The 19655-nt window shown below is 38.2% G+C and overlaps 1 protein-coding gene across 5 annotated transcripts in view; it reads left to right on the top strand.

The window, feature by feature from the left end:
• Positions 1-16069, top strand: part of LOC134092522 (sodium- and chloride-dependent GABA transporter 2-like) — a 36703-nt gene extending 20634 nt beyond the window's left edge. For all 5 annotated transcript variants that reach the window (XM_062545428.1, XM_062545424.1, XM_062545429.1 and 2 more), the window contains 4 exons: positions 1880-1982; positions 6069-6169; positions 6319-6489; positions 12547-16069. In XM_062545428.1, the coding sequence (XP_062401412.1) occupies positions 1880-1982; positions 6069-6169; positions 6319-6489; positions 12547-12702 (531 nt within the window). In that variant the 3' untranslated portion in view covers positions 12703-16069. The remainder of the gene's footprint in view (positions 1-1879; positions 1983-6068; positions 6170-6318; positions 6490-12546) is intronic.
• Positions 16070-19655: the final 3586 nt, after the last annotated feature.

The raw sequence follows: 19655 nt of genomic DNA, 5'->3' as shown, positions 1-19655 counted from the left end.
ATACATTTATTAGTAGACAGGATTCTAATACATTTCTGGTATAGTTTAAACATGGGAGACATTGAAACGGGACACTGTTACTGTTTCTCCTAAGTGTCCCAGGCTTTTGCCCTACGATCAACTGCACGTTCTGATCTGCGTAGCATTGTGCGGCAGGATTAATGATGAATGATTAATACTTACTGAAATACTTTGGAAAAAAAAATGGATTCTGATTAGACCATTAGATTCTCGCCTGCTAGCATCATGCTTAAAAGTGACTAAGATTTGCAGAAATGTTCCCATTTAAAACTTGTCTCTACTCAAGTTAGAAAGTGTAATAAAAATAAAACGGAACATGAAAAGTGAGGATTTTCTAAGCTGATTTGACATGGAACAATACTTTCATTCCGGTTATGGCTAATTCTGGAATTGTGCAGCATGCATAGACTGCATAGGCCAATCATTGTGTTAGTCTGACGATAAGAAATGTTAATGGGATGTGTTTCAAAGGAACAGGGGTAGGAAACGTCTGACAAGTGAAGTGTCTTAATTGCTGTTTTCTGTTCATTTCAAGTTCACATTATTGCACTGTCAATATCTTGTATGACAGACGCAATAGCAAAAACTAAACATCTAGCTTCTCTAGCAACAGCCTTTTTGTTGTAAACAAAATCAACCAAATCACCCTCAGAGAAAGGCTAGGCAAAATAAGTAAAAATTTGTTTTAAAAAACTCAACATAATCGCACCTTAAATCAAAAGCAATGTCATGCCCGCTGAGCATGTATTAGGCCACTGGCCAATTTTCAAGACCCAATGTGGTCTTTGAGTCAAAGAGTTTGGCCACCACAAGATCTAAATAGTTGACAGCATTCAAGAGACCACAAGTGTCCACGAAGCTGTGACAATTACCACAATGCAGACGTCTCCTTGACAATGTTAAGTGTTTATTAGCAACAATGCAGGGATTTGCATCTCATCAAGAACAGTTTGTGGTTCTGTAATCTCTCAATCATGTGGCTACAAATGAAAGTGTGCGATTTTGTCATAAGGCAGTAAGACGTCATTCACACCAGGAATGATAATTGTAAGGATAGCTAACCATAATGATAAAAGCATCCACAAGACCAATGTTAAGAAAAGTCTCTCTTTGTGGTGATAAATGTGATGGCTTCTGATTAGCCATTCTCAAAATCGCTCTTAAAGGGACACTTCACCGATTAGCATTAAGCTTTGTATCTTTAGAAAACCAGTCATGTTTTTGAATGATCGTGCATCATTCCCTCAGTTTGCCTTGAGATGAGATGGGAGAAATACGGATTTCAATGTTGGACTTCCTGCTTTCAATGATGTAAAAATCATCATTTTACATCATTGAAAGCAGGAAGTCCTATTCATGGGTTTCATTGAAATCTGTATATCTCCCATCTCAAGGCAAACTGAGGGAATGTTGCGCGACCATTCAAAAAAAATTACTGGTTTGCTAAAGATACAAGGCTTAATGCTAATCGGTGAAGTGTCCCTTTAAAGTGATCTCCAATGATATCAGTCTTCATGTCGTTATTGTTATAGTTTAGGCCTATGTGCATGTGGACGTGGTCATTCATATTAGAATGACATCTTTTTTGCTGTTATCGTTATAGATGTCATTTTTTTTGGTTTTATTGGTCCATTTCAGTTAAGCTGATGGATAGCACGTTTTTGTATTAGCTTCTGGACCTGCAATCAGCAGTTATTTTATCATTAATCCTAATTATGCCCTTTTCAAAAACAGAAATGGGCATCAATAGTTTTATTAGCATATGTGATACATGTGCATCATAATAGACTTCTTATATCCACATCCACATTTTTTAGATAACAATTCCATTCACTTAACCATTCATCCTTTTTTTCAGGGTGGCTTGTATTTCCTACAACTCTTTGACCACTATGTTTGCAGTGGCAACAACCTTTTGTTACTCTCTGTCTGCCAGTCTATAGCCATTGGATGGATCTATGGTGAGTTTGTATTTTTTATTATCATACTTGACTGTTGCTGCAGTCAATCTGAAAAGTTTCTACAGATATAACTATTCAATGTATTCAGTTGGCATGACAAATGTTTGACTAACTGGTCATGGCGAATGGTTAGACTTGTGGCCCACTTTTTGGTAAATTACTATCCTACCCTTTGAATCTTTTGTAGTCTTTGTAGACCTGTTCTTTTGCCTGACAGACTTAAAAAGCTAGCAGTTCAATTCAAGTGGCCTCGAAATTGCTTCCTTGATAAGTACAAACTGAATGGGTCAAGGAAATTAAATTAAACTAAATTGATGATGTCTTTTGTCCTTAATTCTATTGCACTTTGTGCAGACTTTACTATGCTGTGGTATTGGTCTGTACAAGTGAGTATGATGGAGAGGGGTCATAAGAACTTGTCTGGCTTGAATCAGAGAGTGTTTCCTTTTTCCCACGAGACTTAACTCTTAACACCTGACACATACATTGCATGCGTATACGCAACAACAAAGAGCTATTTAGTTTCTACTTGAAACTCTGTTCTGTCGTGTGAGTTAATATTTAAACATTACATTTGGCATGCAGTATATAGCATGTCCATTGAACTGAAGCTGTAAATATTGGATTAGCATCATGAATATTGTATTATTATTATTATTGTTTTGAGATAGCCTTACTGGGTTTTAAGCTCTTTGGAATACTGACAATAGAGCACTGTCCATGAGCATTCCAGTCATGAGCCTGTAGAGGCTTGCTTTGGCATTGGCTCTCAGCAACTGAGGTCGGGTTGGTATGTTTGTGCATTCACGTGCCAAGGATTAGGCCTGCCCTGTACTTATGCAGCATCTCAGTTTGCCTATGAATTTTATCAACCATTTACAGTGTATTAATCTTAATAAAATCACCTGACACAACTTATTTTACAGTACACTATTAGTAAAGTGGATCCCATATTGTAACCTTGTATATATTGTGTATGAGTATCTCTCATATATCAGCATAACTGGACTGATTATCAGTCTGTGTTCTAAGAACACTACAACAGGCTAGTCGCTTCTGTAATGCAGGAATTAGTAGATTTAATTATTATCTATGTGGTTGTCTGTGGTGATTAAAACACTATTGACCACAACAGATCAGAAAATAGTTTGTGCGTAGGTAGCAAAGGAGATATATCTGAGAAGTTTCACAGTTTTATAGCTAATAAGTCATTCTTATTTAACTCAACAATCTGCAGTTTCTTACTAGTGGAGGAACTTTTCAAGATTTATGGAACAGCCTTACCCATCTGGCAAAAACTGATTCAAAAATAGAATAGTTTTCTTATGTGACCATTCAAAGCGAAATCAGTCGCTTTGCGCACAACGTTATTTTGAGAAAATCCACAATAAACAAACTTTCGGGTTAAAATGTTGAATTTCACGTTTTTGCATAATTCGACAGTACAGTCTACAATTTCATATTGTTCACTGGATAGGATCATATAGGAATACCGTCCCCTGAGCTAATAACAATTTTCATTGTTCTTGAACTTGACAGACTAGTAGGCTACCTACGTATACTGTACATCAGAGTGGAATCTGGAAATAATTTCATTCATAGGCCCACTTCATATCCAACTTCAGGAGGGAAAAAAATTACTTGAATAGGCTACTCGCCAAATCCAAGACATTTAATTTCTGCACATATAATCTAGTAGGAAGGGGGGGTAAATCACGGTAAATCAAATAACCGTCTCGACCTTTATATCAGCGTCTAAATGAATTGCCAGAATAATTTAAAGGGTGTGGCTTAGAATGTTATAGTTTGTGTTCAGAACCAGTGATGATGTGTACCTTAATAGACACCTAGATCATTACAGATATAAGAGTTGGAATGAAATATAACTTTTTTCATAGTTCCTCTGGCCCAATTCCGCCTAATCATTTTTCTACATTTAAGCATTTATTTGTTATATTGAATCCATAAATCATCCAATCATCTCCATTAATACCTCATGTGAATGTGGAATGTGGAGTCATTTACCTCTACACAATGTATAGTTGAGACATTATGTGACAATATTTCAAGTGGATTTCATTAACTGCTGTTTCATATGCATCTTGAAGAATGCAAAAACACAAAAGTTTGAAAACAAGTGTTAATGGGGTGTACAGGGGAGGAGTTTATGCAGTTTATTTTAGGCGAATTTTAGCATTTTTTTGTGTTTACTTGAGCTGTTAAGCATTAGAAATGACCTAATCATGGGAATGATAAGGTCATGAAAAGACAAAAATAAAATGGGTTGAATGGTGTCTGTGGGATGTATAGTTCAGGAGTTTAAGTTAAGTTGATTTTAAGTTTTCATGTTTTACTGTACAGTGAAAAATCCAAGCCCGCCATAATAAATGGTTAAAAAAAACATACATAGGACAATAATTGCCGTTGAGGACAAAAAAATCCATTAACTAGACACCTTAAGGATTACAAAAAACTAGGATAAAAAATATATATATATTTCGGGTGCCTCTTTAGCATGTTTACATGCATGTTCTGTTTTGTTGTGTGATTATTGTTATTTTGTTGTTTGCTATCACTAGCAACTGCTATGTTCATTTAAAAATGTGTGTAACCTCATGACATTTTGTTATCATTGGGGCAGCCTCCAAATAACCCTTTGGGGCGTTCTGCCTCTTCCTGCACAGCATTGCTTATTTTTTGTTTTATCTCATTAAATTTGTGCAAAATAATAAAACTTAACCCACTTAAGCTTATTAAAATGATTAAAACATTGAAAGACAAGACTTAAAACCACATTGTGAAGACATGACCAAAGGAACCAAGTGAGTGTTTCAGGTTCAAGGCAGAGCTAGGAGGGCCAAACATAATTACTTCAGTTTTGTTTTCATTTAACTATAAATTCAAAGAATGAGCCAAAGTGAAGCAATGAAAATAAAAGAGTACATGTTGTAATGTTTTAAAAGTGTTAAATGGTACACATTAAGAATGTGTAGGATTAAAAAGACACAGGAACCAGGATCAATTGGGAGAAAGATATCACTGACAACTTTCAACAGGGCAGACTCTGTACCATCTAGTGCTCTGAAACATGAAACATGACTGGTTTTCTGCAAATAGGTGAAGTGTCCCTTGAAGCAACTTCTCAAAGTTTGAATATTCTCGCAACAACTAATCATTCAAAATTCCTAGAAGTGTGAAATGTGTGAAAAGGTTCATCACGGAATCTAACTGGCCTAAAGGTGTAGATAAAATTACTTCAGTAAATTTCATGATGACAGCTGTGTCAAATTGTAAGGTATGTTTCTACAAGCAAGGATAGTACCATGGATCAGTGGAACCCGGGGGCGGAGGGGGGGCTGAATTCCTGTAGTCTTCCTCTGAAGGGTCAAAAACAAAAATAAGAATTAAGATCATCATAAGAATAAGTTAACTACTCTTGGCTAAAAGAACGTGGGTTACTGTAAAATGGATTATTTAGCTTCAAGAGCATATCATTATAGAAGCTGACAGGTAAGATTTTGTAGGGTTATGAAAGCTTATAAGGTTAAAAATGTGGGATATTCACAAGAAAATATTAAAATGGTATCACAGGTGAACCATTATAAGTTACTGCCACGTTTGCATATCATATGTTCAATCATATTTCATAACCAGTGAAGTGCAAACCTTTTGGCCATTTATGTTAGTTCTGATACAGATTCTGACAGATAGATAGATAGATACAGTAGATAGATAGATCCCCAAGGGGAAATTCAAGGTCCAAGCAGCTTAAGACACCACACACAACATACACTACAATGTAAACAGGATCATCAACAACAACAGCAAATCAACAAATCAACATGACTAAAAGAACAGTAAAATACTAAATACTATTACTAAGATAAAGATGCATGAATGTACTGAGGATTGGTACTGTGATCCAGTATGAGGTATGTGTCAAGTTGGTAGTGCAAATAAGTCCAACAGTGCAACAGTGCAAGCTTAAAGTCTAGTGGCCAGCAATAAATATGTACATTGGCAAATATGGACGTTCAAACGCATTTTTGTAAATTAATTGTTGCTCTAATTCATTTTCTGTGGCAGGTGCTGATCGTCTTTATGACAATATAGAAGATATGATCGGCTACCGTCCATGGCCTCTCATGAAATACTGTTGGCTATACATCACTCCAACTGTTTGCATGGTCAGTGCAGTATTGCCGTATGTTACAGTAGTTGTAGTTTTCACACCTCTAGCCAAAAATATACTGTAACTTAGTATTGTCAGCCAATCAAATAAAACTTGTATTACTGAGTCACAACTTAACCTCAACTAACTCTACCTTCTTCCTAGGGTACCTTCATTTTCAACTTAGTGCAGTATCAACCCCTGAGGTTCAACAAGACCTATGTGTACCCTGACTGGGCATACATACTGGGGTGGTTCCTAGGCCTGTTCTGCGTGTTTCTGGTGCCTCTGTGGGTTATCTATAAACTCTCAAGGTCCAAGATGTCTGTGTTGCAGGTAATTAACCATCTGGAGTTGATCATGTATTCTGATGATAATGCATTGTTTTATCACATTAGCCAGTGGCAAGCATAACGCAACGCTCAGACCATAATAATAATCCATAACATTCCATCTCGTTTGTAAGCTGACATTCTAAAACTGACTCTGACGAGCCGAGCATTGCACTTCAAAGCTGAACCAAGTTCAACTCTCAGTTTGTTCAATGCTAGCGTTATGACAGCGTTGTCACCGGTCCGCTGCCGAACCATAGAGAACAATAGGAAACCTGCCGCTTGCCGCTGACTAGTGTGATCCCCGCCTAATGCAACACTAATATCTGTAATGTATGCTGTGAAATATATGATGTGTTGTTTGTTTGAATGTATTCATTTCATTTTATTTCCTATGTATGATGTAACTAAAATAGTAGGGGTGCAACGGATCATCATTGATCCGTGATCCGTTCGGATCAATATCTTCGGTTCGGCACACACATGATCCGCGGATTGATTAAAAAAAACAGAGGAGCAGTTAGGCTTCCCTGGCAAATGTAATGATGAAGGAAAGAGGTTAGTGGATAAAGCCGTGATGGTGTGTATGCACTGTTGCCGCTTTCAGACAGATGTGTAGCCTATTTCCGCAATGTTCACAAGCTTTTTACAGTAGGTTGTTTTTCGCTGTGCTGTCTGAATGCATGTCCGTATACCTACTACCGGAACTTTTCCTGCTACCGACCTAGTCATGTTTCCGAAATGTTGCTGCCACAGCTGCTATGCGAATGCACTCGTGGAAAAACTATTCTGAATGAACGCTCATGTATATGGGCATTCGGATTGACCGTAATATCTTCCCAATTAAAAGCAACGGCTTTTCCGATCAAAGATTCTAAAGTGCTTGCAAGCGTCTGATCGGAATGGAAAGTAGCCCATGTAAACAGACGGCGCAAAAATGTTCAATCGGAATAGTTTAATCGGAATGACAAAAAACTGTCCATGTAAACGGGGCTATTATCTGCCCAGCGAACTAAAGCCCAATGTGCAAAACGAGGACTTTAAAGACATGCTGAAAGTGCTTGAGCCACGTTACGAAATCCCGTCAAAGACAAAACTATATTCATTTTTATTGTCTTGTCTTTTTTTTTTGCTGATCCGAAAAATTATCCGACTCTGATCTGAGGAACGATCCGAACCGTGATTTTTTCGATCTGTTGCACCCCTATAAAATAGGCTACTCCATTATAAGTGCTGAAATCCAAAACCTAGTGGGTTGGCACCTGCCCATGGATCTTCCCATAGGCTACTCTCATAGCCTATTCACCAAATTGTTACATGGTTCCCAATCATATTTGTGATGCGATCTAGGAAAACCCTCAAAAATCCTTGACATTTCACCAACTTAAGATACCATCTGATACTATCCTGGCAACATTCTGGACATGTTTTCCATTCTGGAAGGGTTTTCCTAGATCGCATCACATTGGGCGTTGCCTGGAGCTGCAGTTTTGGCTGACTTACCATTATGCTCTGCCTCAACACTGTCTGTCCTTGCATGACTATTCCATGTTTTTCTCACTGTGGTCCCAGGTATTTTCAAGCCTGGTTTTGAATATGTTGTTTGTAAGACTAGCTTAAAGTGACAAAGTCCATACTATTTTAGTTTAATGTACCATGGAGTTTACATAGAAACCTGGTCCATTGGTTATTCATTTGACCCATTTTTCACACACATATAACACACATGCTATATATTTTTTCCTGTTGCGTTGTGATATAACATGATACAGTTGTCATGTATGCACATAACCGCCCCACCCCCCTCAATGTGCTTAGACCTCCGATGAGATCAGGGGGTCAGGATTTGACTGACTAGCTTCACCGATTAGCAAGGCACTTCCTCGTCGCCATTTTCCAGAAATACATCATGTCCGGTGCCGTTTTCCTCATGCTGATTGGTGGCTGTTCCACTCTCAGCTCATGCACGAGCTTAGTGTGGGCACAAGCTCTCCTTCTGTACCTTACGTCAATCAGTAACCTGGCACTTAATTGGCTAAGTAAAACAGCACCGGAAACAAGCCCCTTGAAACGCCATGTTGAAGCCTGAAAAAATCATTCAATTTTGGCAATTTACACTAGCCTAGCATTCCCATTGAAATGAGTGGGGGCGGGACTTGTTCACTTTCTCCAGTTCTTATAATACCTCCATGGATCAGACCCAGACGTAATGGTGAAGGGAAATGGAAATTGAGCGGAAGCTTACAGAAGGCTATGACAGGCTAAGCCACACCATGTATCAAAATAAAATACTGTATTTTTGTATTTTGAAAATACTAAAACATTAAATTGAAAATTAAATAAAATGTATTTAATTGAACATTAAATTAAAAATAAGCGCTTTGGGTTGCATTTGTGCACGTTAAGATGCACTATACAAATAAACATTACTTACTTACTTTCTTACTTACTTACTAAATACTCTTTAAAAGGTAGTCGACAGTTGATTGAGTGGACGGTGTTTGAGAGAAACAGCTTTTCTCTGCCTGTGAGACATGCCATAACCTACACACAGTTAACTGATCAATGATCAGCCTGTTACATCTCTTAGCCTAAATATTGTATGAGAGATGCACTCAAAAAGTCAAATCTGAACTTGTCAAGCGGTAAAAAAAGTGGAGAAAAGTGATTCATGTGAATGAGAAACCTACAATTCACTCATCTTCCTGAATCTCAATATTATGATCACAAGGGAAAATGATTGACTAAATAAATGTTTCATTGTGTTACTTTAGGTGATAAATGGGGCAACTTGTTGCATGTATTCCAATTGGATGATTAAAGTTCAAGAAACTGATGATTAATGTTCTCAATAAACTTGAGGTTGGTGTGTGCGTGAGCAACCTACAAGTCACTAAGCTTGCACTGAATCATCCTCATGAATCTCGATATTCTGATCACAACAACTCCGGGCAAATTACAAGTCAGCACCAGTCAGAGGCTGCATTCATTGTTATGCACTTTTATGATGTCCTCACATTCCCAAAAATATGCTATTGGTTTTACCAAAAATATTTAGCTAATATTTCTATCAACTGACAACATACTACTTTATATTTGAAATAGATATTTTAAATACATGTATCAGAAATACTGCATATCCTTGGCTGTTGGCTGTTGCCATTTTTTTGTGGCTGACTCATGAAAGAAATTATGTGAAAAATGTATTTAATTAAGATAAATGATAAGTAATTAGTAATTTGATAATACAAAAATACCCAAACAATAATCATAGCATACCGACTTTTACAGTTTTTGCCTGTTGCTTGAACACTATAGACCCATGCTTAGACTAAAGTATCACAACTTGAAGTTTTGTTGCAATATCTCAAACACATGTACCTATACCTTAAACAAAAGTGCTGCTTTGCACTCTAGTTTCAATTCTGCAACACACTTACTCCTTTATGCAACACACTTGGTCCTGCATACTACTCTCTATGTCATACATAGACACTTCGTTCAAAAATGAAATCTCAGAGTACCATTTGTTAAACACATATATCCAAAATACAAAACACATCGGGTAAATGCAACCTCTCAAATACACACCTGAACGTACTTACTTGCAAAACTGAACACCAATCAGCCATCTACAAAAAGCCCTCAGTTTTGCCATTGGAAATGGTGATGTGAATGGTATATTTCCCAGTGTTGTGTCATGTTTACGTGTGTTTAGAGTTTTGGCACAATGAGCGAAGTTTTGCAATAGGTATTCAAGCAAATATGTTTTATATAAAGTAGACTAGTGTGTTCCTCCCGATCTGAAAATGTATGCATATGATGCAAGTGTGTTTCATTTTGTCAACAGAGTTATACTTTGACAAGGGATTGTTAGGTTTTGATAGCAGAGTTTAGGTACTGATAGTAGAGTTTCAATTTGACATAGATGTGAAAGATATATTTCCTAGTGTTGTGTTATGTTTACTTGTGTGTAGAGTTTTGGCACAGTGGGCGAAGTTTTGAAAAATGTGTTCAAGCAACGGGCAAAAACTGTAAAAGAAACTACAAGGCATATTATTGAAAATGTATCCCCAAGAGACAAGAAATACTATTTTCTGATTGACTGGCAGGGGTCTATTACCCTACATTGGGGCTCCTGTGAAGTAGGAATATAGGAAAGTAGCAATGTGGCATACTACTGCAAGAAAAAGGAAAAAAGGGTTAACATTTCATGCTGTCCTTCCAAAAGGGTAATGAAATTGGCATTTTTATGGACAAATCGCTATTTAGGTAATTAAGGAGCTGAATATAAGGAGCAGCTCAGGGAATATCACCGGGCACCCTCCTTATTCAGATTGAGCAGAAACAGCAATGAACAAAAATGTTAAACAGCAAAACCAGGTTTACCAAGGTTCTGGCTCCCGGGCTGTAATAATCTATGGACTTTTTGACCCCACCATTAACTTCAAAGCAGCACTGCCTGGAAGGTGCTAGTCAAAGGTCAGGGTTAGTCATGAAGTTGATTGTCGCAGCGCTGCCTTAAAGTGAAATGCACTTTAGATCAATTTTTCGGACTATTGGGAGTACATACGTTGAGTTGACACCAAAATCATGTCATTCGGATGTATTTTGAGAAAGTTCGAGTTCACCGTTTTTAGCCAAAACTCGTTAGCCTGTAAGTGACCGGGGCAGGTCCTTTCGCCACTACAAAACGCTATTTTTATACCTCTTCTACTGTTCCAAACAACACTACACTTACGTGGTAGTGAGTAGAGGGTCCCTAAAGCCAAACCGAAGTATCCCCACGTCTTTATGTGGTCGGATAGAGAGTCCAGAATGAATTTAATCGAGTCAGTACCTTCCGGAAATGTCGCTGCGGCAGCTGCGCAACGCTTCCACAACACTTTACTAACATTTCCGGAAAGGTACTGACTCGATTAAATTCATTCTGGACTCTCTATCCGACCACATAAAGACGTGGGGATACTTCGGTTTGGCTTTAGGGACCCTCTACTCACTACCACGTAAGTGTAGTGTTGTTTGGAACAGTAGAAGAGGTATAAAAATAGCGTTTTGTAGTGGCGAAAGGACCTGCCCCGGTCACTTACAGGCTAACGAGTTTTGGCTAAAAACGGTGAACTCGAACTTTCTCAAAATACATCCGAATGACATGATTTTGGTGTCAACTCAACGTATGTACTCCCAATAGTCCGAAAAATTGATCTAAAGTGCATTTCACTCCGGATTATCCCTTTAAAGTTAAAGGTGGAGGCCTAAAACACCATCAAGCGACTAGGATAAAAAATACAACTTTCTCTTAAGTATTTGAAATACTTTAATACTCAAGAGCATACAATTCATCAACGTATTTTGTCACAAACTCCTTTTCATTTTTTGATTTTTGAATTAAATACGCATTTCAAATACATCTAATTAAAATTCTGTGCGAAATCGTGTTTCTCGACAAAAGTAACATTTCGTCTGATTTTGTATTGGAGATATTGCTCTCCGCGCATACTACAGGTTGAAACATGCCATGGCATGTTGGTCCAAAATGCTATTGGAATGCCGACGAAGTCCTGTACTTCTCGTCCAACACTACGTCACCGGGTCGTTACAAATTAGGAATGAAACGCCCCAACACCTGCTGCCCTGATTAGCCTACCTGTGATAAGCCATGTCTGCAGCACTCATTCCCAGACTGACACGAAATCACTATGGTTGATTGGTTGTAGCAGTGCTGCACTCCCTCTCCAAATTTCAGAACGTCTCGCCCATTTTGAAAGCCTTTTTCAGAAATGTGAAGTGGGTGGAGTTATGGGGTGAAGTGACTCTTTAAGCCTAGTTCACACCAAAGATTCCTGAGTTGCAATGTGAATTAAATGTTGCACGTACTGTAGTTGCAAGCCGTTGCAAAGCATTCAACATGCATACACTGTAGTCAGTTTTTAGGTTTTAGAACGTCAAAGCTTGTCTCGTCGCAAATCTTTGGTCTGACTCTGAACCCTACTTTGGCCTCTTGGCTGATCTGTATTTCTGTTTGTCCTAAATGTAAAGCACAAATACCTCTTCTTTCCAGACACTGAAACATCTATGCCGTCCTGACAACATCCAGAATCAGAACCTCAATCTGAAGCAGACTGCTGAACGATGCCCTTTGAATCCTGCCACATCACTTTCTCCACCTTCTAATGAGTTCAAGGGAAATGGAGTGGAACTGGAGATGCAAGTTTAACAGACATCATTATTACAGCTGTATTGCTTCACTTTTTTTTTTAGTCTTTATAAATACTCCCATTTTATCTGTTAATTTAGTAATCATCTAATTTGTGGTGTGTATGGAGCATAAGGGAGAGCAAGAGAGATGGACAGAGAGTCAAGTCGAGTTCCCTGCTGCCCCTAAAATGAATGCAATAAATGGTTACATATATAAAAAAAATCATAAAAAAGATCAAACTAAAATTTTAACTAATGATGACATTTTTATTTTTACTTAAGGTGGAAATGAATGGTCTGGCACAACCACCTATACCTCAATTTTGTGCTTCAATATTTGTTGCTGTATTCAACTTTTTCTATTTTCTGGAGAGTTTTAGGTGATGACGAGGAACTACTTTGTTCCCCTCCCTTTCCAAGCATGAGGGGCAACCGTTTTTTTAGAGCCAGAGTTTTGATTCTTTCGCTCTTACCAATGGTATGGCGGTTCAACATGGCAGACACCATGTAAGAGGACTCCCTCCCGACGTACAGTGCCCTCCACAATAATTTGTGCCCCTGGAAAATATTTGTAAAAGGGTTATAATAAATCAAGGTTTTTTTTGTGAATCAGCATAATTTCACACCATTTAACAATGTACAAAATCCAACCATCAATTCAAATAACTATCTGGAGAAAAATATAATACCTCATAAAAAAGGCCACAATTGAAAGGAATTTTGACCTTCAAGTAGAGCTATGCTTTAATGCCTGAATCTACATTTAGGGGAATTGCTAAAACATTCCAAACAACAGGAGCAGTGACACACACAGCTGGTTGAGAGCCAATGGTGATTTTGCCCCCATGCACAATGGGGATTGAAAAAAGGTTTTAAAAAAAGTCTCCAAGGACCAGTATTAGAGAGTGTCGCCAAATAGTAGCATCTTGGAGTCACCATGTCTACAAACAATCCCACTAGATGCCACTTCAAAAGCCTTTTCTTTTATTTAATGACAAAAGCAAGTTGCTAAGAAGACTTTGACTAAGTTGTGTTTACTGGCCAATTGAAATAAAAATGAAGCATTTTGGCAAAAAACACTCACTTTGGATTTAGTTTTAAAAGGATGAATATATTTAAAAGCATAGCACAATCATCTAACTGTTACGTACTGTATGGCAGGTCTTTTATAATGTGGGGCTATTTTTCTTCCAAGGGCCCTTGGGACCTTGTTAGGGCACATGGGATCATGGACTCAATGAAATGCCTGAATGGAAACTGGCTGCCTCTGCCAAGACACCAACAGTGATTGGATCGTATAGCAGGACAACGATCCAAAAATATGTGCAGATCAACCTGCTAGAAAATGGTTTACTGAACACCAAATCAAGATTCTGCTTGGGTAGTCTTAGTCCCCTGATCTGAAGTCCATAGAAAAACAGTGGGTGGAGCTGTACTGAGAACGTTATGAGATGTTATAAGGGAAGATTAACTGCTGTTTATCGACAAAGGGAGGTTGTACAAAGTGTTAAATACAGGGGTGTCCCTCTGTCACTTGATGGTAAACTTTTCCTCATTTCTTTTCAGTGTGTTCAGTTAAAGAAGTTAAATTACCTAAATTAGATTTTTGTATAACCCTCTTTTACTCATCTTTACTGGGAGGTAATTGTGGAGGGCACTGTAACATGAAAGGCTCATTTTAAGCTAATGAGTACACAACAATTTGTACTTTCAGATGATTGCACACTAATGGAAGCATAATTATGAATACTACATTCATTTCTGCTAATAGATCCGCATACATCTGCCACACTGTACCTTGAAATTACAATACTATTGATAAGACAGAAAAATAATGTAACAATATCTGTTGAAGATTTAGGTCTACAAGCTGACTTTACTTGACTCAAAACTGCCCATGACTAAAGCACCCTTACCTTTGCTGCTCTAACTTTCATCTCTTTGAGTGCAGTGCCACAATCCTTCTCATCCTTCCATTTTTAAGTTGAAGTATTTGGTGGACGCTTTTATCCGAAGGAACATAAAAAAATCATGTAGAAAATGTACTGTAACATGATGTGATGACACGACATTTCACAATGATGTGATATGCTATTACTATTGCACATTTATACAGAAACTGATAACGATCAGTGGTAGCTTTTTGCAGTGTACGTTCACAGTGGGAAATTGTAGCATCTCAGACATTCTGACCCATTTTATCCTGCTTAAAACAGCTTTGACAGGTCTGAAAAGCTGAAATACGTGAATGATGTTGAGTCATGTTACGGCTAAAGAAAGGTAGACATTTCGCTTGAATCTTTCGTTGTTCCCACCTGCCTAGCAGAAGACTTGTTGCCATATCATATAATACACAGCAGAAACATCGGTCACACTTAATTGTCCACTCAGAGACTATCTACAGATGCTCAAATTATCATCAAACAATCTGTTGATTCGGTGACGGTGGTGGTTACAAGTCTTTGTGGGCAGACTGCAAGTGAAGTGTTACCGAAAAATCTACTGTATCTGCCACATGCCACCATTTTGTTAAAGTGATCAACTTTGTGTTGGCTCTCAACTCTCAAAAGATCAAAACCTAAATGTGCCGAAGTAATGACCAGCCTTGTAAGATCACTGACCCATGCATATATCTATGTGGAAGATGAACAATGCAATGCTAGTAAATCTATAGCAGTACGATAAAGATATTGGACTATGATTCCTGGTGTTTTGACAGGATAACTTGGACAAATTAAAAAATGCTACAATATGTATTACCAAACAAAATATGTAGTTTGAAACAATATTTGTTATTATTTTTTAGATAATAGATAGATAGCCTACCTCACTTCCAGAAATCACAGTAAGGTTAATTTTTATCAGTAAGATCATTTTGTGGGTGTGAATTTATGGGGTTATTGTTTTTCAAGGACACAGTGAATTGCAACAATAATTTATTCATCCTTTTATGGATGCTTAAGATGCATTATTGTGTGATTCATTTCTAAATTTAATCATCAGTGATGTAAGTATTTTGAATTTTGAATAGTGTTTTAATAAATTTCATGAAATATGTTAATGCTTACCATGAGATCTGCTTAAAGGGGGGTTTCTTGCTCAGATTTGATTAGCAGTATAGCCTACCGTCTGTGGGTGCCATGGTTACAGCACAGGTGTGTCAGTCAGCAGCTGTAGCCTACACTGCGTGTCTGGTTTAATGTAGAGCAAAATGATAACAATAATAAAAATCACCATTAGACACCTTACCCTTCACATTTCATCATCATATTTTCCAATAATCAACCTATTTTCTTTGTTCCTTGGTGTCACACTGGTGACATAGTTCGTAATGGCAGCTTGTAAGGACATGATGCACTGTAAAAAATAAAGAGTGATTGAATAAACTTTTGCCCTCTTTTGCCCTTACTTTCTTTAGTCCAACCATTTTTCATGTAGCTGTTTTGATCAGTTGTGGGGGTAAAAGAAAACTCTTTTTCTAAATGCAAGTGCACACGTTTTGTTTGAGCAGGAGAGAGAATAGGCTATGCACGAAACTAGGCTACTTTATCAATATTTGCTGGTTATTGGCATACAATGTTTCAAAATTCATTAACTAATGACTCATTGTGGGCATGTTTTTAAGCAAGGAAGACTGAAAAGATGGCAGCAAAGCTAGAGGAGTTAGATTGAATATTAATTCGCCAAACTCGTTTTCTAGATGGAACGTCCCTCCACTTCGCGTCGGTCCGTTTTACCCTCTATAACGCGCATTAACTTTGTATAATTGAACGGCGTGTTGTCCATTATCCCTTACATATTGCATGTGGATGTTGTTAGTACTAGGCTACTTGTTAGCTGACCAATGCACAAACCTAGTCAAATCAAGTCAAGTCAAGTTTATTTATATAGGCTAGTGCATTTCATACACAGAGGTCATTCAATGTGCTTTACATTAACAAAACAAAACAGTAATAGCAGAGTAAAAGCATAGATGGGCAAAGAGTAATAAAAAATATAGCTGCAAGCAGAAAAGTGCACTAGCAGGAATGGTGTTGCCATAAGCAAGTGTAACGGGTGCTAGCTGGTTAGCTATGCTGTGGAACGTTAGTAAACCTCACTCCCCGACGCTTCAAGAGCGCTGCTGGCATGAAAGCTAGTAGCCTGGGCTTTTAGCTGGATTGTTAGCGCGCTCGACTCCCGATCCGAGGTGCTGCTGTCTCGTGGGTTCGAGTCCGGGCGTGTGCAGGGCTGGACCGCGGTGGTTCCACACAAAGCAGGTTACACAAGCACTCTCAAGGATTCAGACACCTCAATCGTTAAAATCAGACAAAAGAGTCAAGGATGACGTGTATGTACGCATGTCCAACATTGAACTGGCGGTGGCGCTAGAGCATTCAATATATATGTATAAAAAATGCTGTGAGCGATTGGGACAGTATCCTGACTAATGGTACTGTAAGTTTTGTTGTGTTCAAAGCGTCACCGAGATGTTAGTCCGCTTCTTGTTTTGCGGCTTCGTTGCCATCTTTGATTGGCTGTCACGGGCAAACAAACTTGAAATTGAAAAATCTAGCCAGTATTGTTTGTGGGACTCGATCCGAAGATCATCTCTGCCAAGTTCTGTGAAAATTGGATGAAATTTTCTTTAACAATAAAGAATAATCAACAAGAAAGCATAAAAGACTTCAGGTGGAATAATTAAAAGACAGATACAGGTCTGTTCTTGACAGATAGACTTTGCCAGAGTCTAATTTAGCGATCCAGTGATCCTTCTCAAACACACTCTTAGGAGATTCATTGACGTAGGCCTGTATGTGCGCGCACACAATAATTTATTTCTTCCTGGGGAGACCTTAATGCCCAGGGCTGATAGCTCAGCCATCACTGACGCTGACTACCACCACACAAAAACTATCCGCAAACAAATACTGTCTATTTGGTTAAGAAAGACAGGGGCCCTACTCACCGAATCTCCCTTTACCCAACCAAGGGCAGAACATAGCACTTAAAAGGAACAAACTACTCACCCTGAGTGCAATTCTCCACTATTGTTGAGGGATCACACACATCAGGTTTCAATTTTCAAAACAGCAAAATCATTCATTCAGAATTAAAACATAAAAAGAAAGCATAAATCAAGGTAAAATCATTTAAAAATCCAGAATAAATATAGCTGTAAGCAGAGATGGTGGGCCCGAGCAGCTGCGGTAAGGACCTGTGACATTTCGGAATCTAACAAAGCAACATGCGCTTATTGGTGGGCAAGTACACACATGCCCACCAAATTTGGTTCATTTTCGTGAATATAAAAATATATAAATATAAAGCAAAATCAGTCACTTTGCGCACAATGTTATTTTGAGAAAATCCACAATAAACAAACTTCCGGGTTAAAATGTTGAATTTCACGTTTTCGCATAATTCGACTCTATACAGTCTACAGTTTCATATCGTGAACTGATTTCACGGAAAAACGTATGTCTTGACTGTTAAACCCAGCGAAAGATTCAACACATTTGCAGTCATTGCCGTTGTCCACGCTGCTTAAAAAGGTGATTTCTCCTCTTCTGGCATATCGTGAGAACCATATCAACTTTGGATGCGGTTATCTTAGCGATAGTTTGTGTAGGCTAATACCCTCGATATACATATCGTTGGAAAGCTTAGTTTATGGTCGTTCACGTGAGCACAATAACAATAATTTTACCGAAACGACTGGTTTTGTGTTGCAGGGTCGCATATGTGTCGACCACAACAGACAACATGCTAACACACAAGCCCACCAAATTTGGTTCATTTTTTGTGGATGCATAAGTCAACCACAACAGACGACCCACTAGGTGGCACTATAGAGTCCCTGAGCCACACCTTTAGCCAGAGCTCTGTCTCTGACTAGCAGTAGCAAGTACACACAAGCCCACCAAATTTGGTTAATTTTCGTGAATGTATATGGGCAATTCCATATCAGTTGGAACAGGTCCAACACCATGGTCCTCAGTTTTTCCTGATTTTTAGTCCAAATGTTCCTTCATGTCTCATTAGAAGAAAACCAAAATTTTTGCTTGGTATCTTGTTTAGCACCACTTTCTTTAAACCCCTCTCCTCTCTTAAGGCTACCATATTATTTACCATAAATCACAATCCAAAATCACAAAGGAATTACAGTCCTTCCCACCATTGAAGAAACAAACCCATATATATATATTTTAAGCAATGACCATTATAGTCATGAATGGATAGCACTCACATTTTTAAAACTTTACATATATATAGTCCATGAGTAAGAGAACATGTTGAAAAAAAAATTGAGATGATACGTTTTCGTATTTCGAGGCTATAAGCCTTCAAGGTTGGCCAAAATGGCGTTTTTTCCTAAAAATGCCAATTTTATTGCCTTTTTTCAAGGACAATATGAAATGCAAATCCAACTTTTCTTTTTTCCTGCAATAGTATGCCACTTTGTAGACCATGTGAATGTGGTGGATCCGACCTGTCCATTTTAATATCCCCTCAGCACATGTCTGAAGTTAGAAAAAATGAAAAATTGTCTTGGCTGAAGTTTGTGTTGGTTTGATTTTTATGAACCTCTTAGAAGGACAATATGGACAAAATGTCCAAAAGTTGTCAAAAATGAATGGCCAAGTGGATCAAGTGGATCAAGTCACACAAGAATGTAATATAAGACAGATGAGATACTGAGGGAGAACACTGTGAAATGTATAACCCTTGTTACGATGGCCTTTGAACCCACTGGCCCAATCCCAATGTCAGCCCTATAATAATCTTAGCAAAAACAATAGGTGCAGCCGCTGCTTCAGTGGCCGCACTTCGGTGCTCGGGCCCTATAATAATCTCAGCAAAAACAATAGGGCCGTGCACCTTCGGTGCAGCCGCTGCTTCAGCGGCCGCACCTCGGTGCTCGGGCCCTAATTAACAAGAAAACAGAAGAATCCCCAATTCAGTGCAGTTAACAGAAAGCATCTGAGAACA

The sequence above is a fragment of the Sardina pilchardus genome, chromosome 9 (assembly GCF_963854185.1).
Source record: "Sardina pilchardus chromosome 9, fSarPil1.1, whole genome shotgun sequence".
NCBI lineage: Eukaryota > Metazoa > Chordata > Actinopteri > Clupeiformes > Clupeidae > Sardina > Sardina pilchardus.
The sequence above is the reverse complement of the archived record's forward strand: the minus strand, read 5'-3'. Positions and strand labels throughout refer to the sequence as shown.